Raw genomic sequence first — 26,941 nt, 5'->3', positions numbered from 1 at the left:
CCCCAAAAAGGCACATTTCATAACTAAAACGGCCTCTTGGGTATATATACAACTAAAACTCAACATCTGCCATACTAAAGATGGCAGTGGCACGCCTGAACACTTAAAAATTAATCTTGATTGTGAGCCTCAAGGCCTATACCTAAGGCCCCACAAAGGCACATTTCAAAGTTAACCATGTCCTTCTCTTTTAGCTTTGCCCGACAAGCCCGCCAGTGAGTAGAAGCCCGACAGAAAGCATCAACCGACTCCAACCTCTCGGGGAGCTGTGTGCTCGTCCGCTAGGAAACATCCCAAACGGAAATTCTAACCACGAACATTTTGTTTATTGGTTTCTTTTTTTCAATCTAAAGGTTGAAAATAAAGAGAATGTGCACGAAGGGGAAGAGAGTGTAAAAATTATTTTCTATTAAAATTTTCTTTTGGTTAAAAGTAATTTTTTTTTCTTGTCCTTTTGACTTACAACAGGAGGATGGGGATTTGAGGTTGATACGACCACGAACTAGATGGTACTTGTACATACAAGAAAATTTATTGGTTTAAAGAAATAAAGGGTTGTTTGGAATTGCTTTCTAAGAGCTAAAGTGTTTTAGGACTATAAAAAACACAGCTAACTAATTTTGATAGAAAAACTATAAAAGCGTATGGGTCATAGAATTGTTATCTTGAGAATCACTTGCTATGTGTTCTTCAAGATGCACTTTCTGGAGCTTTCTAAAAAGCACTTAGATTTTCTATGAAAACTTCTACACACACTAAATGCTCTCTATAGTAAAAATGGGAGGTTATTACTTAATAGAGGTGTACTTACAAAAATTACTTGTTGACTTAGTTATCCTTCATGAAAGCTAAAGGGTATATGGTTACAAAGTATTACATTAATAGTGGAACATGTCAATTCCTAAGATGCAAACATTAGGACAGAAGAAACATTTATGCCAACAAAGTCATGAAAAATGATAGCTAAGGAATCCTGAAACATCCTTAGAATAAGTTGTAGTCGCTAAAGAAGGGACGTGTTCCAACCAATGAAAGCCAACATGATTAACCCCATAATTAGCTAAGGAATCAACAACCTAATTGCTGTCTCGAAAAATATGAGGAAAACGAGAACACATTATAGCTAAGAGAGTCAAAGAATTTGATCAATGAACCCTAAGACACCATGGCACCAATGAACTTGAAGAAGAAAGAAAGGACAATAATTTTGGTGTATGCTCACCATACACTTAATTATTTATCACGCGCTCTTTCACCTAACTCTAGTTAACTTTCACATTAAATGTTACTTTTTAAATTTTGGAAAAAATTAACCAAGGTTTAATGAAATGACACGTAACAGATGATTATGTGTATGATGAGCATACACCACAATTTATGACGATGAGCAAAATGCTCCCTCATAATTAAGGGAGGTCTTTGTTGACAATTACTAATTATTATTTGTGGAGGCAAGTTTATTAAAACAAGACCTAAATTTTTTACTTTATTACAATGTGAAGTTTATTTTTATATTATCCCTTTACACGCCTACGCATGTACCAATTGGGCATTTTTTAATGTTAAATTACGTACTTTTGTTTTTGAGTTAAAATAAAATTGTTTTCCTATTTTTTTTAAATTAAAAATAGAATTAAATCCATAAAATTTAAGGAAAACTAATGAAAAAAACTTGAAAATTTTGAGTTTTAACGATAAAAACAAAATAAAAGGTAAAGTGAGTAGTACCATGATTGACTTTTTAATATAAAAATGTGGTTTTTCGTTAAAGTGAATAATACTATGAGGTTTTCGTTAAAGTTCCCTAAAATGTAAGGCAGTAATTGAACGAGATTAGGCCACAAAATTTGATCCCTAAAATTTAGTAAACTTGAAAGAAAGAAAAACAATCCTCAGAAAAAGAAAAACCAATCTCAATATAACCAGTCTTTGTAGTATCGATAGTTAATTCAGGGCGCAAAACGTGCTTGTTCACACCACAAATTACAAACCAGATGAGCAAGTGTGCATCCACGGTTGCAGCTATTTGATCATATTGGAACTACGGAATTATAGTGCTCACCAAGCCCAAATGCATGCTTATGGTATGACAACATAATCCGCGAATCGGAGGAACCAGTCGCGCTATCGGATTTGTACTCCTTGCCCATCTCCACATCAGGGAAGGATCCTGAGTATATCTTGATAGGCTTTTTGAGGCAGTGAGTTAAAGCACCAAGCTCTAGCTGTCCTCCCCATGCTGCTGTTGACTCCACTTCTTTACAGTAGTTCTCAAACCTCTCTGCAAGTGAATCATCAGAATCTCCATCTGCCGGATTCTCCGATAAGAAAAAAGGGAGAAAATCAGATGCATGCTTCCTCATATAAGCAGCCACCATTTCTCGAAGCTGTTGGTACGTGTAAGGTGATGAACCTCCTGAAAGGTGAGCCAGCTGATCCTGGATAGCTCGGTAGAGGCAATGTCCATCGGGCTTTATTTCTTTAATGATCAAGCCAAAGGGTTCGAGCTTTTTCTCTAGTTTCTCATCCTCAATCACTCGATCACTTACTAGGTTGCTCTGCTCTTCTTGAATTCTTTGCTCCCTAGCTGCATCTTGCTGAGCCCTCTTTTCTCGCCTCTTTGAGCTCTTGCTGGGCTTTGCATGTTCAGGTTGACTGGTGACAGAAACACCAGCTATGGCCTTCACTAAAGTGTCGAGTTTGCTCTTCTCATTTCCGTTACTAGCGCTATAGCCTAAGGAAGCAAGTTCTGCAGCCTGTTTTTCTTTGAGATTAGCAGAAAGCCGAGTAATCTGTTCCTCCACCTGCTTTTTCTTAGCTTTTTGTTCAGCCTTGCTCCCTTTGGCAGCTGCCTTTTTCATTCCAGTTTCCTTGTCCTGAAGTTTTGATATCTCTTTCCTGTATAAACAAACATGTCGTGAACAGGGGGAACGACATGGATAATTCGTAGGAAAGTTAACAAACTGGCCTCAATGAGCCTACAACAAATTCTCATTCTTACTCTCAACCACTTTTGGGAGAACATGAAAACGCCCTATGCATTTCATGATCGAATCGAATATCATCAACAAAGTTCATCAATTCAAATATCTTGAAGATACGTTTTCATATTACACGACCCACAAAAGCTTGTTCGATTACCTTACAGATTTAGATAACTAACCTTACTTGCATCACCAATGCGAACACCAGCCAAACACAACATCATATGAAATCCAAAAGATAAAAACCGATAACGCAAACTTAATGAGAAAATCACCTGTGCCTAGAAAGCATTTCATCGCGAGTTTCCTGCGTTTCCTCAGAAGCTTTGTCTGACATTGTATCAGATACTTCTTGTGCATCCTCCATTGAAACAACCCTGAAATCAACTTCGACAAATAATAACATCATCCATCACGAAAGTCGTCAAGTTAGAATCTTTACTAATCCTAGCCTGACCCAACATCTAAAATCAAAGCAGAAACCAAGAAATATTTCTATCCTACACCAAATCAAATCACAAAAAATAACCCCAATTATACAAGGAACTACACCAAATCAATCATAAAACGTAGTAATCCCAATTGGGATAATTCAACATTAAGAATTGAAATTTAAGAACTTTGAAAAAAAAAAATAACAACATTCAGAGACTGTTTTTTGGTTCTGAGAATTTGAATCAACAGTTTGGAAGCTTGAATATTATGCTAGGACTATGAACTTCAAATTCCAAATTTAATTTAGCTGATGGGTAGAACGAAATCAACTTACCCAAGAGTCCCCCTTTGCCGTCGACGGCGATCGCAAGTTAAGTCCTCTGAAGCTTGTCACGGCAAAAGCCCTAACCCCTTATGTCTAAATCCTATTTCACTCAACTCTCCGCAAAAGCCCCAATTGAAAGGGGCCAAGGATAATTGTTTCACTTTCTTTAAATATTATTATTGTTTTCTTTTGTTAAAAAAATATTATTATGATAAAATAAAGAGACCGTTTTCCTCATTTCTTTTAACTTAAGGCTCGTTTACTAATCTGTAATCAAAATAGGTGGAATTGGATTGAAGGAGAATTGAATTAAGAAGGAATTGAATTGAGGAGAATTGAAATCCAGATTTTCATTAAAGCTATTTACTACAGTTTTCTGGAATCGGAGTATAAATGGTTATGTTTGAATATAAGTTGTTTACTAATTCTCCTGAATCGAAATGAAAATTTGTATGATTACTAGAATGCCCTTTATTATAAATAAATATTTTATAAGAACTTATAGGAAATCAAGTCAATTGGTATAAAATTAAAAATAAAAAACTAACCAACCAAACCCCAACCCAACTGTTCTTTCTATCTCTGCCTCAATCATCTTTCAACAATTTGAAATTCACGGTGGGTTTGAGGCCTATGGGAAGTGCTGGTTGTGGTGATGTAATTTCTTTGAAGTTTAGTTTACGGGGTATTTCGTGTTGATTTGAATGTGAGGAGTTTGGTTTTTAACATTGTGTTAAAAATAAAATAACTAAAATGGGTTCTTCTTCAGCTTTCGCTTGATCTTGTTTTCTGGTTGTCGTTGTTGTCGAGGAACATGATGGTGGGTATGTGGCCTTGGGAAGACAGGAAGGGGGCGGTAGTGAGGGAGAAGGAGACAGACTAGAGCTGGGCACGGGTGCTGGTTTTATCATTGGAATTTCAGCAATTATGTGAGGGCATTATGGGTATGAAAAATGGATTCCCCATTCCCTCATTCTTTCGGAACTCAAATACCACTTACTATCAAGGGATCCAATTCCTCCAAAGTGAGGAATTGAATTCCAAACTTTATGTGGGTCCCACTATATTTTTTATTCCTTAAAATTTAGTAAACAAAGGAGTGGTCCGTAATCGGAATACGATTTCATGTTTTGATTCCCATTACGTGTACGTAAACGCCTTCTCAAAGTAATCATAAGTATTTGGCCTTACTGCATTAAACACACTTCAAGTTTGAGGTGATTCTCCCTCTCAAAACCAAACCCTAGGATCTGCAATCTTTACCGCCGGCTCCTTGCTCCTGCTTGGAGTCGGCGGCAGCCATTCCTCACCCTCCTCCTAGTCTCTCCCTCTCCCTGTGCCACCCTCTATCCCGCGCCTCCTTCTACCCTCCATTAGCTTCCCCCACCCCTTTTTCTTCTTCCCCACCTTTTTGTGCACAGTTGTTTCCATGATTTCGGGTCTCCTTCCCAGATTCGGGTTATAACTTCTCAAGGTATTCCGTTTGTTTGAGTTCGATTCGGGGTTTGGGCTTAGATTGGGGCTGCTTGGTGGGTCGGAGCCACTTCCCTCGTCATTTCCAGGTGTTGGGGAACCCCCATCTCTGTGGATGCACCGCTATACTCCTATTTGTTGATGCGCCGCTTTCTGCGATGTCTGGGCCGCATGTTTTGGCGGTTCCGCCACCTCCTGTCGTGCTCGTTGGAGTTGCACTGCCTTGGGTGGTTAATCTGACGTTTGTCTGTCTGGGCCGCCTGTTTTGGCTGTCCCACCACCTACGGTTTTCCAGATCTGTAATCTCCATTGCTGTGGCTCAATGTGTAGCTCCGTTGCCTTTCTCGACTTGCTGATGGGACTGCCCATCCGCAATGGCCTTTCTCTTATTTAATTGTCCAATCCTTCCATCGGAATGTGCTGATTTGTGGTTCATTTCTCTGAGTAGTTTTGCTTAGTTTGGTTTTTTTTTTTTTTTTCAAGCTAGTTTAGCTTAGTTTAGTCTTGTTGTTCTCGCCTAGCTAGTGTTGTGGTCACACTACAACGTTGGCTGAATATGGTTTTCACTTTGAGCAATGTGTTATGTGGTCTCGTTTAGCTACGATGACTTTATGTGGCCTAGCTATTCGGCAGTGATCCTTTGCAGTTGCTGATACAAGTTGTTATATCTATCGTTCTGTGACAGCTTTGTGTGAGGGCGTTGAAGTTTAGTACATATGGTTGCTATCTAGGGGTTTATTATTGTTGTCTTGCTCAAGCAAATTCACCTCCAGATCATTTCTTGGTCACTGGAGTCTTGTACCAAATGGGCACCTATGTATTGTTTCTGAGATGATTAATGAAATTCCAATTTATCGTTGTTTGTCAAAAAAAAAAAAAAACTCAAAGTAATTGTTACTCCTTCTTCATAATTGTGTCACGTGTCAAAATACCAACCATAGTTTTTTTTTTAACAAACAATATTATCTAAACTAAGGGGGAGGGGTGGGCTTAGCCTCACAATATGTTAGTAATAAATTGATTCAAATTCACCTTTAGCGAGAATCGAACCTAAAACCTCTCATTTACAAGTGAATAAAAATATCATCAAACTATAGTATTAAGTGGCCAATACCAACCATAGTTAGTATATACTCTTTATACACGTGACACAATTGTGAAGGGGGAGGGATTAACGATTACCTTGGATTAGGAGGGGTGAGCAAAAATGAACAATAAACTAAAGCATAATGGGCTCATTTGATACATATAATCGAATTAAAATGAATAACCTACTAAATTATGAAAAAAAAAAAAGAGCCCAACATTCATCTATTATTCAGGATAAAATTTTTGGCGAGAATCGAACATAAAACCTCTAATTTACAAGTGAATAAGAATATCACCAAACTATAGTATTAAGTGGCCAATACCAACCATAGTTAGTGTATACTCTTTATACACGCGACACAATTGTGAAGGGGGAGGGATTAACGATTACCTTGGATTAGGAGGGGTGAGCAAAAATGAACAATAAACTAAAGCATAATGGGCTCATTTAATACATGTAATTGAATTAAAATGAATAACCTACTAAATTATGAAAAAAAAAAGAGCCCAACATTCATCTATTATTCAGGATATTGGTTAGGTTGTTTTATTAGAGCATCTTACACATATGGTAAGACCAATGTGACGTTTGGTGGTATTAGAATATAAAACGTATCATGTTTTACAAATAACGTGATCGTAATTACCTACCCAAAATTTTCTAATATTCATAGAATTTGTATTAGAAAATAAAATTTTCAAAAGGAAAGGTGCAAATATAGGGTTTTTTTTTAGCAATATTTTAATGAGATCCGAATTAAGAAATATGTATTCTAATTGGAGTGCAAAGAGCATTGCTGCGTCATCATCCAATCATAAATCTAAATGCCTTTGTCAGTGGTGTCATCATGCATGTTGATTGACGAGGACAGTGCTAAATTTGCAAATGTCATCCATCATGGTCATGAATGTAGCTTTATTTATCTTTATTCTTGTATTGGGTGGGATGAGTATATGTTTATGGAGGATATACGTGTCATATTCTCGGATTTTAATTCATATCAGGATTCTTTGCATGTAGAAGATCATGCAGAACACTCCCGAAGATGCATCTATTCCCTAACGTAATGTTTCAGCCCTCAAATGAAAGCTCTTTCTCTCTTGGAGTTTTTGGGATGAGATTGCAGTGGTAGGGCAGTTGACTTACTAACACATAACGGTAGAGTTAGGATTTTAGCTTGGAAGGAGCCCAAAAGTCTAAATCCGAAACATTCATTTGATTTTACAAAAATTATTTTGTCATGTGATGGGCAACCGACCACCATCGTTGGGATCTTGTATGATGTCGTCCTCATCATTATCCTCTTTCTGAAACTTAAACCTCAAGCTCTTTGACTTTCTTCCTCTCTCCTTCCACAGATCCCTAGACCAGAGTCCTCTTCAAAGCTCACAAGCAGCAAATTGCCTGAACTCTATAAAAGCTACCAATCTCAAATCAAACTCAATGAAAAAAATTAAAGTAAAAAACGTCGGATTAGGGTCTGTGCCTATAGAAAAACCTTACAAATTATAAGCATAATACTAAATTTTTATGCGTGAAAACAGTCAGAATGAACCTGGGACCATCCTGGTTCCTTCATAGCTTCGCCTCTACATAATAGAGAAATAATGATCCGTCAAAACAAAATCAAGGTTCCGAGTTTGATTTCCCGCTTCTCACTATTACTTGTATTAAAAAAAAACACACACACACACACACACAAAATGACATTATCATATATCACCACAATAGGTATAAGTACCAACTGACATGCATACGCATGCATTATTGATTATAGATATGAAGGAATAAATTGAACATTATCATATATCGCCACAATAGGTAAAAGTACCAAACATAAATCATAATTTTTGGAGGTCGGTCATGTAAGTTAGTTTCTCATTCGACAACTGTTAAAAGTCCCTATCCCTAAATATTCATTGAATTTCATGGTAGGACCTTATCCAATTCAATTGGATAAACCCTTATCTTTCTCCACATCAGCCACGTACATGAACACTACCATATTCATAAAAGAAACAAACACACAACATGCAATGCAATCCGGACAGAAAGCAGTTTGATGCACGCATGTAGTACTCGAGGAATAATGTTACAATTATCGTTTATTTGTATCATTATTTGAACTATTTTCTAATAGAGGTAGTATCCGTCAAAGCATATGGGTCTCATCTATATTAGATAAATACCACAAATGATGGTACAACTATGTGGTAAAAGTAACATTTTTTAGTACTCGAGTGATATTGGGAAAGGGGAGTCAACACATTTTAACAAATTTAGATCAATCACTTAAATTATAAGTCTCTTATTATATCTTTATGAATTGTATTGTTTTAGGGAGCCAACATGGTTGGTTTAGTTAGTAAGGGCGTGCTTGTGGTTAACACCCAATCCAAGTTCTTGTTTATGCACGATCTATGAACTAATTCCAACGTAAATCCATATTGGTGGCACCTAACAATTAGGTGTCACGTGTAAATACTTATGGCTTGAGATTGTAAGTATGCCCTCATGCTGCTAGTGATAGTAACCTATTTCCCCATAAACTTTTCTTTATTAAAAAAGAGAATTGCTAGTGATAGTAACCTATCTCCCCATAAACTTTTCTTTATTAAAAAGGAGAATTGTTTTAGGAATTCTTTAGAGGTGGACCCTATTCTACACGAATAAAATCAAGAATTGGGTTCATAAGTCAATAAGGAATTAAAATAGCGGATCTCATTTTCGTTTACTACGAGATATATAATATATATATATATATATATATATATAGGGTTATCTTTATGCATGACATTGTCACATTCGTTGAAGAATTTAGCAGCATATACAAATTACAATGTCAAGGTGTCCGGAAAAATATACTAAATATGAAAAGATGAATGATAGCAGCTTTTGCATTTAGATCTTTTTTACTGCTTCACATTTCACCATGTCATTTTTTTACAAAACAAGACCTTTAACGCCTTTGAAATTATCTTTTCCATATTTCATCATTAATTCCTAAGCCAAAAACATTAAAGGGGTGTGCTATTGTTGATCCTAAAAACTACCAAGCCTACATGGCGTGCAGGCCAAGTAATTAATAAGCTAACAACGTCATTCGGTTGTGTGCGGGGCGTGCCAACTCGTCGGCCGAGCTCGGCCGGGGAGTAGAATGTGTTGATGTTGTGTTGAGTGCGCTGCTGACTTCTTGATCTTGCGACTGCAGCCGAGGAAGGAACATGTCTTGGCCTTCGGGTTCTAGAGCCTGAAGACAAGGCTGCTAGTTCTGCGAAGTTCAATATCAAATTTGGCTTTCAATGTGCCGAATGTAGGAACCTGTAACACCTCACTTCGCTGAGAAGGCTGATGAGGTGACCCCTACCAACAAGGACTCGAAAATCCTTGTCGACCAAGACTTGGATAGATAATTAGTCGGTTGAGAAACAGTGTTGTTTATCCAAACTGAATGTGCTCCTTGATCGGCTGATTCTACGACTCTAGTGTTGTTTATCCAACTGAAGATGTCGCCGATTGTCTGTTTATCCAAACTGAAGATGTGTCGGCAGGAAAAAGAAAATAAAAATCTCAAGGTTGTTGAGAGATTTCACGTAGAGCAAGAGTTTGCGCATGACAGTTTGTGTGTGGAATTGGAGGAACTTTTCTTGTTGCCACTGCCTCTGTATTTATAGCAAGTCTCTTGATCGCCAATCCAATAGAGACCTTATCCGAATATACTCCCAAATACAATAATTGATATCATCTTCAATATATTCCGGCAAAAATCTCCCTAGTCTCCTTATGCATGTGGACTTTTACAAGAGAAACAATAGGTGTCCCTTTGAAATCTCAAAGTGCCCTTTCACACGGCATGCATACTGTGCTCCCATCATCAATTCTTATCACTCCAAACTCATCTGACAACACCCATCACCATGCAAAAAAGGCCTAGCCTACCTAGACTTCTTATCTCATCATTACCCAAGACCATCAAATCCTAGGCTTATCACATCATCATAATTCCATCACCTTTAAACCCATCCATGCATGCATCCTAATCAAATGAATTTCAAATTCATTTTTAGTTTCCAAGTGTCGTCAGACATCCCAAATCAATTCAAATTGTACTGCTTGCTTGGGATATAATTCGCATCCTATTTATCTGGTTTAAGAAGATGCAGATAATCCATATTAAAAGATAATTATTATGATAAAAACCATAATATTATCCTTTAACAATTACAAAATTATCTTCATTTTTCTATCTGACAATTGGAAGCTATGCTCACTCAACGGCCTTGATTGCACGAGTCGATAGTGTAAATTTGAGTCCAAACATTGCCCCCCAGTTTCCTTGAGCTTCGGCTTGTAAGCCGAATGATTAAGGAAATTAATCATTTGTGCCTGGCTCTCAACCGTTCGACATGTTATTCGGCTATCCGCTCCATTCATTCAAAAGAAAAAGAAAATGGAGCCGAGAAACACGAAGCCACCAATATCGCCTTCGTTTAATTAGCACAGTCGAAGAACTCTCCGTATCTTCGAAAAATGAAAATTAGTTCACAGTAATCAGAACCCCATCGAATGTGTCCTTGTAACGTAAACACATGTTCACACTTGGACTAAAAATTTCAAACAAACGTCACAAATGGCCTTGTTAAAACCAAGGCTTGAAATGACGTTGTCTAACTTGAAATTTCAAACAAATGCCAACAAATGGCTTTGTTAAAACCAAGGCTTGAAATGATGTTGCTGGCCATGCATATCTTTATCACATTCTTTTCTGACTTGATGACCAAAGTTAGTCGAAGAAATATATGGTCGAGGGTAAAATCCTCCTGCTGGCTTGGGTGATGCAGATTGCCAAATTGATAAAGCTCATTTACTGATATTTGTATGCGAATATTTTAATCAAAGAAATTCTCGATCAAACTTTTAACTCCACCAAATGTACCTCAGCGAATATATGCTTGGTGGGCATATATATATATATATATTAATGATGATTCACGCCACATCATCGCACAATGTCCCCCAATTTCAAAAGTTATGTCCATAGATTTGGTTACATAACTTGGACAGTACATCTCAACGAGTTGGCCGAGCTCGGCCTCAAAAACCTTTTGTCTTCCCAGTGGTATTCTGACATAACTTGGAAGCAAATCATGAGGGGTTAAAGCCATTTTATTTCTCTTCTACACCGAGTATCAGTTTTCACCAACCTGCTCCTTTATATATACTCATTCTCGGCAAGATTAAGTCTGATCTGTCGATTATATCACCTGTGCCCCCTTTATTTTCTTAAGCATCGGCTGAGCAGCCGAATGGTTAAGAAAATAAATTCTTATTCATTCTTTATTTTTTTTAACAAAAGAAGATAAAAGAGACCAAATCATAATTAGGAGGAGGCCAATGATGTTTTATTCCAAGCCGAGATCTTTTAAAACCAACATAGCGAATCAGATTTTGCATTGAGCCGAATAAAAAATGATCTCCAAATATTTCAACTTGGCAAAATATTCGACATCTTCGGCTGCTGAATGTATTGAAAAATTAAACTTCCTGTGCATAATTATTTCACCAATTTCAACTTTTAACTCAAGCAACTTAGCCGAACAGGATTTCTCCATATTGGCCATATCTCCAATAATCATATCAATTGGCGTGGTTTTTTCAGCTAGGCCTATGTCTCGGCCTTGTTCATCATTGGACCATTCCTTTGACGAATCATTTCCTATGTCTCGACCGAAAAAATAGGTGGCATAAGTTCTTCTTCAGCCGTCTTGACAATCTTCTTAGGCAGAATGTTGGTTGTGGCTGGAGCGAAAAATTGCCCCCCGGCCTCTAGCCTTTCAAGAATTCTACACCACTTCTCACGGAGTTTTTCTTGCTCTTTTAATAGGCAACAAATCTCGTCCAATGAAGCCTGAACGAGATATATCATGTGAACTTCGTAGTTTTAGCACTAGGTCCCACTGGACGTGCCAAAATGTTGACCTTAAAAACTACCGAGTATACGTGGCACGCATGCCAAGTAATTAATAAGCTAACTACGTCATTCGGTTGTGTGCGGGGCATGCCAACTTGTCGGCCGAGCTTGACCAGGGACTAGAATATGTTGATGTTGTGTTAAGCGCATTGTTGACTTCTTGATCTTGCGACTGCGGTCGAGGAAGGAACACATCTCGGCCTTCGAGTTCTAGAGCCTAAAGACAAGGCTGCTAGTTCTGCGAAGTTCAATATCAAATTCAGCTTTCAATGTGCTGAATGTAGTAACTTGTAACACCTCACTTCGCCGAGAATGTTGATGAGATGACCTCTACCAACAAGGGCTCGAAAATCCTTGTTGACTGAAACTTGGATAGATAATCAGTCGGCCGAGAAGCAGTGCTGTTTATCCAAATTGAAGGTGCTCATTGATCGACTGATTCTACGACTCCAGTACTGTTTATCCAAACTGAAGATGTCGCTGGTTGCCTTCACAATGTTGTTTATCCAAACTGAAGATGTGTTGGCAGGAAAAAGAAAATAAAAATCTCAAGGTTGTTGAGAGGTTTCGCATGGGGCAAGAGTTTGCGGCAGAGCAGTTTGTGTGTTGAATTTGAGGGGCTTTTCCTGTTGCCACTGCCTTTGTATTTATAGCAAGTCTCTTGATCGCCAATCCAATAGAGATCTTTTCCGAATATACTCCTAAAAACAATAACTGATATTATCTTTAATATATTTCGGCAAAAATCTCCCTAGTCTCCTTATACCTGTGGACTTTTACAAGAGGAACAACAGGTGTCCCTTTGAAATCTTGATGTGCCCTTTCACACAGCATGCATACTATGCTCCCATCATTAATTCTTATCACTCCAAACTCATCTAACAACACCCATCACCATGCAAAAAAGGCCTAGCCTACCTAGGTTGTAACATCCCACATCGCCCAGGGGAGTGATCCTTAAATGTATATTCTCATCCCTACCTAGCACGAGGCCTTTTAGGAGCTCACTGGCTTCGGGTTCCGTCGGAACTCCGAAGTTAAGCGAGAAGAAGGCTAGAGCACTCCCAGGATGGGTGACCCACTGGGAAGTTGCTCGTGAGTTCCCAAAAACAAAACCGTGAGGGAATGGTAAGCCCAAATGGGACAATATCGTGCTACGGTGGTGAAGATGGCCCGGAAAGTGATCCGCCCTGGGTCAGGATGTGACATAGGTTTCTTATCTCATCATTACCCAAGACCATCAAATCCTAGGCTTATCACATCATCATAATTCCATCACCTTTAAACTCATCCATGCATGCATCCTAATCAAATGAATTTCAAATTCATTTTTAGTTTCCAAGTGCCGTCAGACATCCCAAATCAATTCAAATTGTACTGCTTGCTTGGGATATAATTCGCATCCTATTTATCTGGTTTAAGAAGATGCAAATAATCCATATTAAAAGATAATTATTATAATAAAAATCATAATATTATCCTATAACAATAACAAAATTATCTTCATTTTTTCATCCGACGGTTGGAAGCTATACTTATTCAATGGCCTTGATTGCACGGGCCGATGGTGTAAATTTGGGTCCAAACAGCTATCCATACATCTCTTTTTACTTCTCACACATCCCTTGTTAATTTTTTTCCTTTAATCTTCTTTAATTCAGTCGATCCAACAGTCACAAATTAAGAGAGTGTGTATGAAGTAAAATGAGGAGTATGGATATCACATCCCAACATAAAAAGGTTAGTGCAAAAATTGTTAGCACTCACTATATAAATTATCTCGCTATATAAGGCCCCAAATTCCTAGCTAAACACTGACTTTAGAAAATAGTCGCAAAATTTAAAGAAAGAACTGGGCTCCCTGTGAACATATTGTGTTTAATTATTCTTTTTTTTCCAAAATAATGTGTTTAATTGATAAAGTTCATTCTTGTTGTCTCCCTCTTCCCTGAAGAGTTAATTTACAATATTTATATATACTATTATTTTTCAAGTATATCCTGATGCAGTAGTAAGAGGTCGCACTTGGTGCGATGGCAAGTGCCTTTGCCCATGAGCAGTAGGTCTCGGGTTCGAGATTTGGGAGCAGCCTCTTCATAAATGGGGGTAAGGCTAGCCGACATTCACCTTTCTCAGACCCTGCATAAAGCGGGAGCCTTGTGCACTGGGTACGACCTTTTTTATCCTGATGCAGTAGTGATGCTATATATCAACGAGGACCGAAAGTGTTGGTGGGTTAATATGTACACACACTTGCCTATGATTCTTATCTTAAGTTTTTCAGACCTAGTCATCGTACGGACATTCCAGGAGGTCTGAATTATGATTACTGTGTGATTATATATGCTGCAATCTGCATGCACTTTTTTTATGTTTATATTTTAATAAGAACTTTAACGAAAAGCATTCGGGGCTGTTCACTTTAACGAAAAACCACATTTTTACACTAAAAAGTCAATCTGGTACTATTTATTTTACCCTTTATTTTGTCCTTATCATTAAAACTCAAAGTTTTCAAACCCTTTTCATTAATTTTCCTTATTTTAATAGCATGTTGCAGGGGTCAGTTGAAGAATATAAGAATCCCGTGTTTGAGAGTTGACAAATTAAATATGCCTTATATTGTGGATAGTTTTGGGATAAAATTTCCATATTTGCTTAAAGCTACTTTCTCTTTCTTATCCATATCTTTTATAAATAGCCAGGCAGATGAAACCCAAAGTCCACCATCGTCAAACCTCACAAATCTTACTTAGTTTTCTGCTTTAGAGTTTTCATCATTTCCAGTAGTTTCAGTTACGTTACTTGTTCTCTAAGAATCCAATTATTATTCAGTAATGGAGAGTGTGAGACAGTTGGCTTCAGAGAAGGCCGCTGTGATCTTCACAAAGAGCTCCTGCTGCATATGCCACAGCGTGAAGACGCTTTTCTACGAGCTCGGAGCAAGCCCGGCGATTCATGAGCTCGACCGGTACACCAATGGGAGGGACATGGAGTGGGCATTGAGGAACCTCGGCTGCAATCCTGCTCTCCCTGCTGTGTTCATAGGTGGGAAATATGTCGGCTCGTCGAAAGATATCATATCCTACCATGTCGATGGATCTCTAAAACAAATGCTCAAAGATGCAAAAGCCATCTGGTTCTAGCTAGGTAGCAGCTTATATTATCACACATGAAGCTTAAGCTATGACCTGTTAATTAGCACAAGTAGTATACACAGAAAAGAATCCCAATACCATTGCTTAAAGAAAATGAGTATTGAGGTTTAATTTTCCTTTTTTCTTTTACTTTGTATGTAACTTTCCTGGCTACATTTTAAATATATGAAATGAAGTCAGATAATACGAAAAGTATCTTGGAGAGTACAGAAAATTTCGCCATCTATAAACATCTATTTTACAGTTTTTTTTTTAATTATTCTTTGTTACGGAGGAGAAAATGGAACCCTGATTACTGATCATTGTTATCATCATGTATGTTGACTGATGAGGACAAGGTTGAATTAGAGTCGAGGTGCACTTATTTTGTGTGTGGCATTTATGTGATTTCTATTATTAATTGACACGTCTTAAGTTTATAACAATAAAATTAAGAAGGGTTAAGTTTATTAACACGTGTCAATCAATGATAGACCACAGAGTCGCCACACATAAAATAAGTGCAGAAAAATCAAACTTGCAATGTCATGAATCATCGTGATCATGAATTAATGGCTTTATTCTTGTATTGGATGGGATGTGATGACATGTGCCTTATTCCTGCATATAGAATATCATGTTGAACAATCACGAAGATGCATTTCTTCCCAATGTTCAGCCTTGTTGGAATAAAATTCTTTTTTTCTTTTGGAATTTTGGGATGAGGTAGCTTATTCCTTTTAATTCTTTTTAATCACTTTTTATAAATCAAATGACGATTACATTGAATTTATTATAAAATATTCTTCTTTTAAGTATTAATCCTTAGCTCTAATTTATAAAATTTCCTTTTATGTATTTCTTTTGAACTGTAGAGATATTTGAATTTAAATGTGATTAGTAAAACACGTTGTTGTAACTAACTTGACTAAACTTAAATATTCGCTAACGTGCTCATCCAATAATACATCACATATGAACAACTAAACTAATAGTTTTTCAAAATAAAATCTCAAGTTTCTGATAACGGACGTGATAAACGACATGCATGCATGCATTATTGAATTATAGATATATGCGAATAAATTAAAACACTATCACATATCAGTTAGTACTTAGTATAAAGTACTAGTAAAACCCAAAAATATATAGATCATAACTTTTGAAGGTCGGTCCTGTACGTTCGTTATTATTAAGTCAACTATATTGTTAAAAGTCCCAATCCCTATATATTCCATGCATTTTCATGGAGGGACCATATGAACAAAGTGGAATTTAATTGGATAAACTCTATCTTTCTCCGCGTCAGTGAAACAACATCGGAACAGGGGAGTCGAACATAAAAATTCAGGCGCAGGTTAATCATTTGAGTAATAGTGTTCGATCCCTTACTAATGTTCAATGTCAAGGCGCCCCTCCAATCAAAGATTTTTCGATGTGCCCAGAACACGAGACAGTACACCACATGTAATTGTATAATTGGAGAAACACTTGAAAAAAAAAACTTTCCACCACTTGTATAATAATAACATGTGGCGTACGCTCTCTGTTTTCCCAGTACACTGAAAAATCTCTTGCTCCAATCCATACCATAATATCTAGCTAGCTAGGGCAACCAAGTCCCAGCCAGATCTGACTTTAACAAATTGACCAAACATATTGCAAAAAATGAGTGAACGTAATGTATTGATTACTAATATTAACATTTATTAGTATATCTTGATGCTATCAACCAGGACCGAAAGTGTGTTTGTGGGTTGAATAATAACTTAATATACACATGTGTATATGATTCTTATTCAAAGTTTTTCAAACCCTGTTTCATCGTACGACATAGATCTGAATTATGATTTATTGTGTGATAAAAATATACTGCATGCAATTTGTTTATAGCATATAGTACGGCGGTTGAAGAATACAAGAATTTCAAGTCGAAATTGACAACTTTAATATATATATTTTGACATCGAGTCTTTTGTGAAAAACACATATATCTGCTTAGCTTTGCATGTAGTAAATGCAAGTTAGATGATAATATCGGTATAAAAAGTGATCCGATGACCAGTCTAAAATCTTAACAGAGTCACCATCATATGCAAATCATCACAAAGGGGGCATTTTTCTTATCCAATCCAAATATTTTAAAGCTACTTTCTCTTTCTTATCCATTTTTCTGGTTCTTAAATTGTTTCTCCTTTTATCTAAATTAAACAAATTCTCCCCCACATCCTTTATAAATAGCCAGGCACATGAACCTCAAAGTCCACCATCCGCAAGCTCCACAAATCATAATTATCTTCCTGTTTTACGGTTTTCATCATTTCCTGTAACTCAGCTGCATTACTCGTTCTCTAAGAAACCAATTATTGTTTTTAGTGATGGAGAGTGTGAGAGAGTTGGCTTCAGAGAAGGCTGCTGTGATCTTCACAAAGAGCTCCTGCTGCATATGCCACAGCGTGAAGACGCTTTTCTACGAGCTCGGAGCAAGCCCGGCGATTCACGAGCTAGACCGATACGCCAATGGGAGGGACATGGAGTGGGCACTGAGAAACCTCGGCTGCAACCCTGCTCTTCCTGCTGTGTTCATAGGCGGGAAATATGTCGGCTCGTCGAAAGATATCATATCCTACCATGTCGATGGATCTCTAAAACAAATGCTCAAAGATGCACAAGCCATCTGGTTCTAGCTAGCTAGGGTTTTAGCTACCTAGTAGCTATATATTATCACACAGGAAGCTTAAGCTTGCTATACTAATGTTCTGTAGTTTTAGTAGTAAACACAGAAAAGAATCGCAATTCCATCACCACGCTTAAAGAAAATGAGTATTGAGGTGTAGTTTACCTTCATCTACTTTGTATGTAATTTAACTTCCCCGACAACATTCTCTATATATGAAATGAAGTCAGATCATATGAAAATATGAAAAGTATCCTGGAGAATTTTGAAAATTTTCTCTAACTAAGCATCTTCTACTAATTATTGACCATTAGAAGTTTGGGTGGTGCTATCCACACCCCCCTTTTTATCTTCCACACACCTTTATTAATTTATGTCTTTTGATCCTCTTCAATTCATTTGATCCGATGGTAATAAATTGAGAAGAGTGAAAAGGTAAAAAATACTGTGTGCATAGCACCACCCTAGAAGTAATTGAATACTGCATTATTTTCCATACCTGCCAAATCAGCAATAATAGGTCGAACTTCGACAATTGATTTACATAAAATTTGAAAGAGAACTGTTTTTTCTTTTTTTTCATTACAAAATATATAGTCATTATGCACTCTTGCCAATTGGTTTTATAGTGGAACCTCAACTTTCTTTAGCCTTAATTTTGTTCATTAAAAGGATTGCAATATGACTATTTCTATTTTGGAGTGTGAATAGCAGCTTTAATTGGCAAGTCCTTTTATGTATTCTAAATTTTGTTGTTGACTTAGGCGGCAAGTAATATGCACCCGAATCAGTGCATAAAACTCAAGAAATATATTTGTGAGTGTTCAAAGAAGATTGTTCCATGCAAAGCTATATGGTATATCACTTTTTATCATCATCAAGATTTCTGAATATTTGATCAATAATATTGTTAATTTCCCAATATTAAGAACTTATCCACTATATATACACACATAGATATGTATATATGTATATATGTATATATTATAAAATGTGCTATAGTTTTCATCAATATCACTTGGCTTTAACAACTGCCAACTGACTTTCGGCACACCAGGTGCATGACGCTTTTACGCAAGATGCATCCATATACAACCGAGGATATGTTCCCTTTATCTACATCTCTCATCTCGGTTACACAGCAGAATCTCTCGAGCTGCTAAAGGATCAAAGAGGACAATGATAATTAGATGCCCTGAACTTTTTGTGCCTCGTATTCCTCCAAATCCAATTGAACAAAAAGTTCTCCACTATGGCCTTCAGAATAAGCAATTTATTTACTCAATGATATATATAATCTGATCTCTCATTATATTCTAACGGTTTCCTCCAAGAAGAGGAATTAATCCTCTTCATCTCTACTGAAGGGGAAGTTGTGCGATGTTTCTTTAACGTGTGGTCATCATAATGCCTATCCACATACATGCGGAGCATAGCAAGTTTGGAAAAAAAACAATATCAGAATGTGTATGAACAATGTCTCAGCTCGCACGTGCCCGCCGGACCCCTACGTGCCCTTACGTGCGAAAAGGAATCGTGCAAGTTGGTGGGTGCAACAGAAGAGAATCACACAGCACCGAAGGCCATCTATCTCATTCCCATCTTTCTGCACAAGGATTCAAGGGAAGGTGATTGCAGAGAATCTGATATTAATTGACCAGCTACATTATAGAAAATTTCTCTACTTTTGTTGTGTCTAGAGACAGTAGTGAGTATTCATTTGGTCCTTGTTTGCGTTAGGGATCCTCCCGGATCCCCTTCCACCTAATCCACTTAGTGTGGGATCTGGGCCGTTCAAATTTGATCCAACGACTACAAACAGGGAGCCTCTTTAAAAGTGATAATAACGGTAGTCATTGGATCAAATTTGAACGGCCTGAATCCCAAACTGGATGGATTAGGTGGAAAGGGATCCGCGTTAAATCTTCACTGCCTGGAAAGAAATGGTGCATTGGCCATCCACGTCACATACTAATTTCACCACTCAATTATATCTAGTAAACTAATTAATTCACTTCACTCATGTGCAAAAGACATATACACAGCTCTCGCAAGTCGCAAAAACATCTGCAACTTGTTCAGTCTAATAGTTATAGAACATGCTAGTCTTTATCATAAAAAAGTAGCATTTTTCTATTAGGGCATCTAAGTAAAGACCATGTTCCTTTGAATGTTCTTGTTGTTCAAAGGAAGCATGCAGTCCACACCTACTGCTATCGCTATAAATAGTCCAGCATGAGAGCTCAAATATTCAAACAACCTTAAGCCTTCAAACACTTCTCTCTCTAGCTAGCCTATCTAATTCTCTTCTAATTCCAAAACCCAATCCAACCATTGGATCGAGTTCAGTCCAAATTCGATCTGATGGTTTTGATCAAGTCTTAAGTAAACAAGCAGTCTTAGGTAAAACTTTGCCATATTTCGTTAACTTACTTTTCCATTCAAGGAAAAGGTTTGCCATATTGGGAAGATATTCGTGATCAAAAGAGTTTTCCAAGATGGACAAAGTAATGAGGTTGGCATCCGAGAATGGTGTGGTGATTTTTAGCAAGAGCTCATGTTGCCTCTGTTATGCAGTCAACATTCTATTCCAAGAGATTGGGGTGAGTCCTGTGGTTCATGAGATTGACCAAGATCCCGAAGGCCGGGAAATGGAGAAGGCTCTTACAAGGCTGGGGTGTACTGCGCCTGTGCCCGCAGTGTTCATAGGTGGAAACCTCATTGGATCGACCAACGAAGTCATGTCCCTCCACCTAAAAGGCCAGCTGATCCCACAGCTGAAACCTTACCAGCAGCAGACTTAATTTGTCTTAATTAATTAACTACTCAAATATCGTGTTGAAAAAAAAATAAATAAACTGGTTCAAATTAGTACTGTAGTGAGCTTCGTATTCAAAAAGTCTATGTAGTGCTTTCTTGTTTTTTCCTCAAAATACTTATGCAGTGTTTCATGTGTCTTATATTCTGTAAGATTTGATCAGCTATAGCTTGTAAACTAGCCATCTGTTTCCTATTTTTAATGAAGTAGTTTTATACGTCTTGGTGCACCATTATTTAAACACCATTGTGTACGGTGAAAGCGCTCCCATGCACCCAAATTTGAATCTTCTTCTCCATTAGAGCAATTTAGAAGATATACGGTGCTGTTAGAAGAAAAATTATATTTAGTCTAAATATTGCAGTAATGCAGACTGCAGAAATAAAATACAAAGAAAGAATGAAAAGCTCTCTTTCTACAACTTGAAACCAAAATTTAAGTGACTGACCTCTAACTAATTAGTTTATTGAACATGATTAAGAAATATTCTTTCTTCTTCTGCCATTTTTGCCTCCAGTCAACCTACATATAGAATATCCTGTGAACAAAGTATACTACCTCGAAAATTCTCTGATAATATCTACAGTACATTAATTAACTCGCTTTCATACCGTATAGTAGTGACTTTTAATTACCTTTCAAATTTATTTCAAGTAAAATGTGATTCTTTTTTCTGAACTTGTGATAAACAAACTGAAATACACACTTTGTTTAACATTATAAGAGCAGATCGATGCATGCAACAGAAAAATCGAAGCAAAGCAGATAAATTGAACTTGCTGAACATCGCCTAAAATTCAGAGCTTGTAGAGGGAGACAAATTAATAAAATCTGACTTTTGCAATCCAATCTTGCCTTCCCTCAAATGGGAAGGGTATAAAGAAAAGAAAAAGAGGTCTATTTTTCTAAGCATAGATTCTTCAACTTTATGACAGATAAAGAAAGGTATTACATTCTTTACTTTTACCCACTTCGGTTCCTTTTATTTTATTCTCTTCTTGCTCCTTTCCCTCCAACGATAGACTTGCGTTTGGCAGTCAGTGTCATCAACCTATATCATTCTTGTAATGGAAATAACAGTTTCCACATATTATTAGTGCGGGAGCAAGATAGCATTCGCATCTCTGAGATATATATATATATATATATATATATATATATATATATATATATATATATATATATTCCTTTTCGGAGTCACTGTCTCAGACATATCCTTCTCACAGAGAAAATAATTATGACAATTAGTAGTGCAACTTATACATACAACTAGTACTATTCTGACATTCGAATTCCAGTAACTTGGAAGGTGTAGAGAAAATTTACGAAGAATATGATGGTAATTCATATAGCCAAACGATGAATAAGATATTTGGGAGCATCTAGCCCAAAACTAATTGATGGGTGGAGAGCTCTAAGATATCGCGTGACAATGAGGACATGAGAGCATCGGGCTCAACAAGTGAATAGTATTCTCTAGTATACCATATTAGAATGTGAGCATCTAACTCAGTTGAAAGTGAATGGAGCTGGAGATCAGATGTACTTTAAACTATTATGCAAGGTTTTGATTTCCTGACATAATACTAGGGGTTTAGAGTTTTAGTATTAGGGTTATTAATTAGGATTCACATGCACTATGGCATATCAGCGGTGGGGATGAGGCTTAATGCATATATATGTTAAGTACAAAGACAGCTACAAGCACCTAATTTGTGGAGTGAATGGTCCCCCCTCTCTATGTCATTTTGCAGGTTAGACTCCCAGTTGCAATGGTCCTAGCCCTAGACATCTCTAACAATTTAAACTCCTAGGATCAATATGCATATATGTAGAGAAATTGATCGAAAAATTATACCGGAATAAAGTACTCCGTGAAGATTCCCCAATGGAGTGAGACAAGCACATGACAGTAAAATCATTTGAGTGAGTGCCGAGTGGTGGCTGCCCCAGAAAATCACTCTAGAACAAAGATTCATTGTTGCCTTTTGATGATCAATCACCGTCAATCTTAATCTGGAAAATCCAAAAGAAAACGGTATTATTGTTTTTAATTGGAAGCAAGTGGAAATTAGGGCAGGCATGAATTTGCCGCACCTGGACTTTGGTGATGCAACTGTATCTAGGGTTTGCAGCCATGGCCTGCAGAATCCAATTCAAAACTGGTTGCATTTATGGTCGGTTGTTTTAGGGTTTCGAATCAGTTGAATACCCCTAAGCTGTCACCGCTAAAATATGCTATTTTAGTACATTAGGGTTTATAAGCGTAAACCAAGAAAGTATCGGGCTGGGGCGACTTGTAAGGGCAACTTACATGAAACAGGTTTGCACTTGGCTTAATTAAATAATACAATGTTACGTGTTAAAAACATTACACATGTCATTATTTAATTGGAAAGGAAACGGTGGTGGTGAATCATTCCATATAAGTCTTTCTCATGACTTGCACACAAGGTCAAGCCAATAGTCGGATTCTAATATCCTATCAAAGTAGGACTATCAGGTTCAACGATCACGTATATATGCTTTCTCACGTAAAAATTGATGCCATGCATGAGAGAATGTGTTGGGAGGATTCGGTGTTGGAGAGAGATCTTGCTACTTAAAAAATATCTTAGATGTCTCCATCCATCGATCTCCAATTAATTTTGTCTGAAGAAACACTTTGGACCAGATGCCTCAAGGTTTGATAGAAGAAATTGTCAAAAAGAATAGGCCTCTATTGTTAAAACAATTTTAATGTGGCAATAACTAATTTATGTGTTATAATACTATAGACGACAATTGCCTCAACACTAAAATTAACACAATAACGACTTTGATTATGAATTTTCTTAAAAAATTAAGAACAACGAGTGACAAGCCACATAATTACTTAGCAAAATCATATTGGTGTGGTCCATATGAGCTACCCTGAGCACTACCCCACACGAGCGTTGCCCGGTTAAAGTAATCTGAAGTAACTAACAGTAACGAACTCGTATATTAGACCATTTCTCAAACCAAGGGGACCTCCTCCTAACCAATCACGACACGACACGTCACTATCCTTACGACCAAACGAGGGGTATATTAGTCATTCGAGGCTGTCCTATCTGCAGATCACAGCTAGAAATCGTTTACAGTTTCATTCTTTTCGTTCCAGAATTGATTCTCTTACCTCCTGTTTGGTTGTCGAGAAAATGAACGATTACGACGGAAAATGTGAGATTTCTCGGATCTTTAATTTGCTGTTATTACAACAATCTTGATCCTACGAATGTGAAAACTTTATTCTCGTGCTTGATAATTTCGACAATCACTGTAATGGAGATTTCTGCTTGGAATTTTATATATTTTATTCGCAATTAGTTAAACAGATTTGCATGCTAGGATTTATTTGGTAAAAGATCATGGCAGGATCGCACATTTTCTTTTAATTTTTTTATAGTCGGATTGCATTTCGGAACTTGTGTTGCGAATTTTATGAATATTTAAGAGAGATGGATAGATTCGGCATTATATCATCGTGTGCAGAGATATTGATTCGATCGAGCAATTGAAGCACTTGGATCATATGAGGTTCTTACTTGGTTGGATTGGTCCCCAAGCCCTTGATTCGGATGTACAGATTTTTCCAGTTCTTTCAAAGAATCGATCGTCATTTGCTGAATTCACAGAGGTAAGAATCGCGTTTTCTCCACAAGATTTTGGTTTTCGTTTAGACTACCATGCATTGTTGAGTCTTGAATTGAAAAATAGACAATTTGGATCATTGAAACACAATGTTGAGTGAGTGGAGGTCATAAATGGTCCCAATTAAGGAATTGGGGAATCTGACTTTTCGTTTACACTATGCATTCTTTTAGTCTTGAGTTAAAAAAGATAAACTGTTTAGATCGTTGAAATATAATTACAGTCCTTGGAAAAGCAATTGGGGGAGTCTAAAGTCTTGAGTTAAAAAGATGGACGGTTTGGATCGTTGAAATACAATGCTACGTCATAAATAGTCCTCAGAAAAGGAATTGGGGGAGTCTGAATTTTCGTTTACGCTAGGCATTCTTGAGTCCTATTTGTTAAAGATTAATAGCAATCCTATTACTTTTGTAGTTTTGAATAATCTTTTTCGAGAAAGGGATTTGAAATCACAATTTGCTCTGTTTTCTTCAGGTGGGTTGGGGGGAGGCTGAATTTTACGAGTGGAGGAAGTTGTCGGTTTGGGGTTTTGAGTTTGGAGAAGAACGAAGGAGAAGGGGAGCATATGCTATGGGGCAAAGAGGGGAGCATATAGCACTCAAGTTCCGGATTTACGACGGGACAGATATAGGAATCAATACTTATGCACCATCTATGACAGTATCATCTCTTAAGAAAAGGCTACTTGCTGAGTGGCCTCATGGTAAGAAATTTGCCACACACCCTCTCTCTCTCTAATTTGATTCTTCTTTGCTCGATGAAATTGGAATTTGATGAATTTGATTTGCTGAACATTGGAATTTGATGAATGATTGGCTGAAATTGGATTTTGATGAACTTGATTTGTTTAAGATTGGATTTTGATGAACATTATTTGCTAAAGATTGGATTTTGACAACTTGATTTGATTCTTCTTTGCTCGATGAAATTGGAATTTGATGAATTTGATTTGCTGAACATTGGAATTTGATGAATGATTGGCTGAAATTGGACTTTGATGAACTTGATTTGTTTAAGATTGGATTTTGATGAACATTATTTGCTAAAGATTGGATTTTGACAACTTGATTTGATTCTTCTTTGCTCGATGAAATTGGAATTTGATGAATTTGATTTGCTGAACATTGGAATTTGATGAATGATTGGCTGAAATTGGATTTTGACAACTTGATTTGCTAAAGGTTGGATTTTGATGAACTTGATTTGCTAAAGATTGGATTTTGATGAACTTGATTTGCTAAAGGTTGGATTTTGATGAACTTGATTTGCTAAAGGTTGGATTTTGACGAACTTCATCTGCTAAAAATTGGATTTTGATGAACTGATCATGCGATGAATAGATACGTTCATACAAAATTTAGCTACGCTTACCGTATGTACACATGTTTCGATCACTGCAGCAAAAACAGTAACACCGAAGTCAGTAGACGAAGTAAAAATCATACATGGTGGCAAAGTTTTAGAGAATAGCAAGACACTTGCTGATTCCAGAATAACCACCGGTAACCAGACCGGTGAGGCTGTGATCATGCATGCAGTAGTACAGCCTCTTGTACCCAAAAACAAAAGGACAGGTTAATTTGTATAAACCCTCCTTTGAATTAAGTTGTTTCATCTCAAATGCAGATTTACGTTGCATTTTTGTTCGTAAAAACGTTGAAGTATGTCTGATTTTCAGATCTTGTATTGTTAGTTAGGAAATATTTGGGTCTCTGAAATTTCCTGCGTGTTCATGGAGGATGATCGGTGCCTAATTTCTATATGGGATGAGTTTTGTGCAGGAAAAAAACAGAAAGATATGCAAAAGATGAATTCATGCTCCTGCACCCTCCTTTAATCTGGGAAGCAGGCTCTCTGCAGCTTCGATTTCAGCGGACTGATCGCGTTCGGTTTTCTCAAATTTTTGTAATTTTTTCCTTCATATTTGATGATGCAGTTAAGGTTTCCTTTGTTACCTAAAGTTATTGCTCGGTTCGTGTCAAACACTTGTTACCATTTCACGTGTTATCGTGTGGTAATTTTTTATGTGCTTTCACTTGGAATAGTAACATTAGGTGACGTCGTTTCAAGCACGCCTAAAAGTTACTTACATATATAAGATTTACCGTAATAATTTGTTTACTTATTTTCAAGAGTGTTGAAATTATTTTAATTCTTTGAATTCTCTGCATTTACTAGCATACTAGTAGTAAAATTTTGTCGCCTTCTAACTTTTCATGTGTTCACTAATACATATGAATTTCACATAATAATCCGTAATTCAATTACTAGAAAAACAAAAAATGCAATAAAAAAGAGGTTACCATACCCATTCCGTTACCTCATGTTTCCAACTTTTCTTTTGGTACCAGTAGTA

The 26,941-nt window shown here is 37.0% G+C and overlaps 5 protein-coding genes across 6 annotated transcripts; 4 read left to right on the top strand and 1 right to left on the bottom strand.

Moving 5' to 3' along the window:
• Positions 1-1,892: 1,892 nt before the first annotated feature.
• On the bottom strand, positions 1,893-3,922 carry LOC103449116 (OVARIAN TUMOR DOMAIN-containing deubiquitinating enzyme 5). 2 transcript variants are annotated; one of them, XM_008388399.4, is made up of 3 exons: positions 3,754-3,922; positions 3,260-3,361; positions 1,893-2,898 (listed from the first exon to the last, which is right to left on the bottom strand). In XM_008388399.4, the coding sequence occupies exons 2-3, from the start codon at positions 3,349-3,351 to the stop codon at positions 2,031-2,033; spliced, it is 960 nt and encodes a 319-aa protein (XP_008386621.1). In that variant the 5' UTR covers positions 3,352-3,361; positions 3,754-3,922; the 3' UTR covers positions 1,893-2,030. The 2 variants fall into 2 exon arrangements, with proteins under 2 accessions (XP_008386621.1, XP_008386622.1); XM_008388400.4 differs by having other exon boundaries at positions 3,260-3,371; positions 3,754-3,889.
• An 11,062-nt stretch (positions 3,923-14,984) lies between these two features.
• Positions 14,985-15,679, top strand: LOC103449119 (glutaredoxin-C11-like). Its single transcript, XM_008388402.4, has one exon. It carries the CDS (start codon positions 15,116-15,118, stop codon positions 15,422-15,424), a length of 309 nt encoding a protein of 102 aa, XP_008386624.1. The 5' UTR covers positions 14,985-15,115; the 3' UTR covers positions 15,425-15,679.
• Positions 15,680-17,667: 1,988 nt separating this feature from the next.
• LOC103449118 (glutaredoxin-C11-like) lies at positions 17,668-18,364 on the top strand. Its single transcript, XM_008388401.4, has one exon. The coding sequence runs from the start codon at positions 17,794-17,796 to the stop codon at positions 18,100-18,102; it is 309 nt and encodes a 102-aa protein (XP_008386623.1). The 5' UTR covers positions 17,668-17,793; the 3' UTR covers positions 18,103-18,364.
• Positions 18,365-20,176: 1,812 nt separating this feature from the next.
• LOC103449120 (monothiol glutaredoxin-S11) lies at positions 20,177-21,127 on the top strand. Its single transcript, XM_008388403.4, has one exon. The coding sequence runs from the start codon at positions 20,591-20,593 to the stop codon at positions 20,894-20,896; it is 306 nt and encodes a 101-aa protein (XP_008386625.1). The 5' UTR covers positions 20,177-20,590; the 3' UTR covers positions 20,897-21,127.
• Positions 21,128-23,943: 2,816 nt separating this feature from the next.
• Positions 23,944-26,710, top strand: LOC103449121 (membrane-anchored ubiquitin-fold protein 3-like). The gene is made up of 5 exons (XM_070808167.1): positions 23,944-24,114; positions 24,427-24,571; positions 25,060-25,288; positions 25,986-26,159; positions 26,367-26,710. Exons 2-5 carry the CDS (start codon positions 24,467-24,469, stop codon positions 26,420-26,422), a joined length of 564 nt encoding a protein of 187 aa, XP_070664268.1. The 5' UTR covers positions 23,944-24,114; positions 24,427-24,466; the 3' UTR covers positions 26,423-26,710.
• The last annotated feature ends 231 nt before the right edge of the window (positions 26,711-26,941 follow it).

This window comes from Malus domestica, chromosome 11 (assembly GCF_042453785.1).
Source record: "Malus domestica chromosome 11, GDT2T_hap1".
NCBI lineage: Eukaryota > Viridiplantae > Streptophyta > Magnoliopsida > Rosales > Rosaceae > Malus > Malus domestica.
Note: the sequence above shows the minus strand (reverse complement) of the source record. Positions and strands in the feature narration are given on the sequence as shown.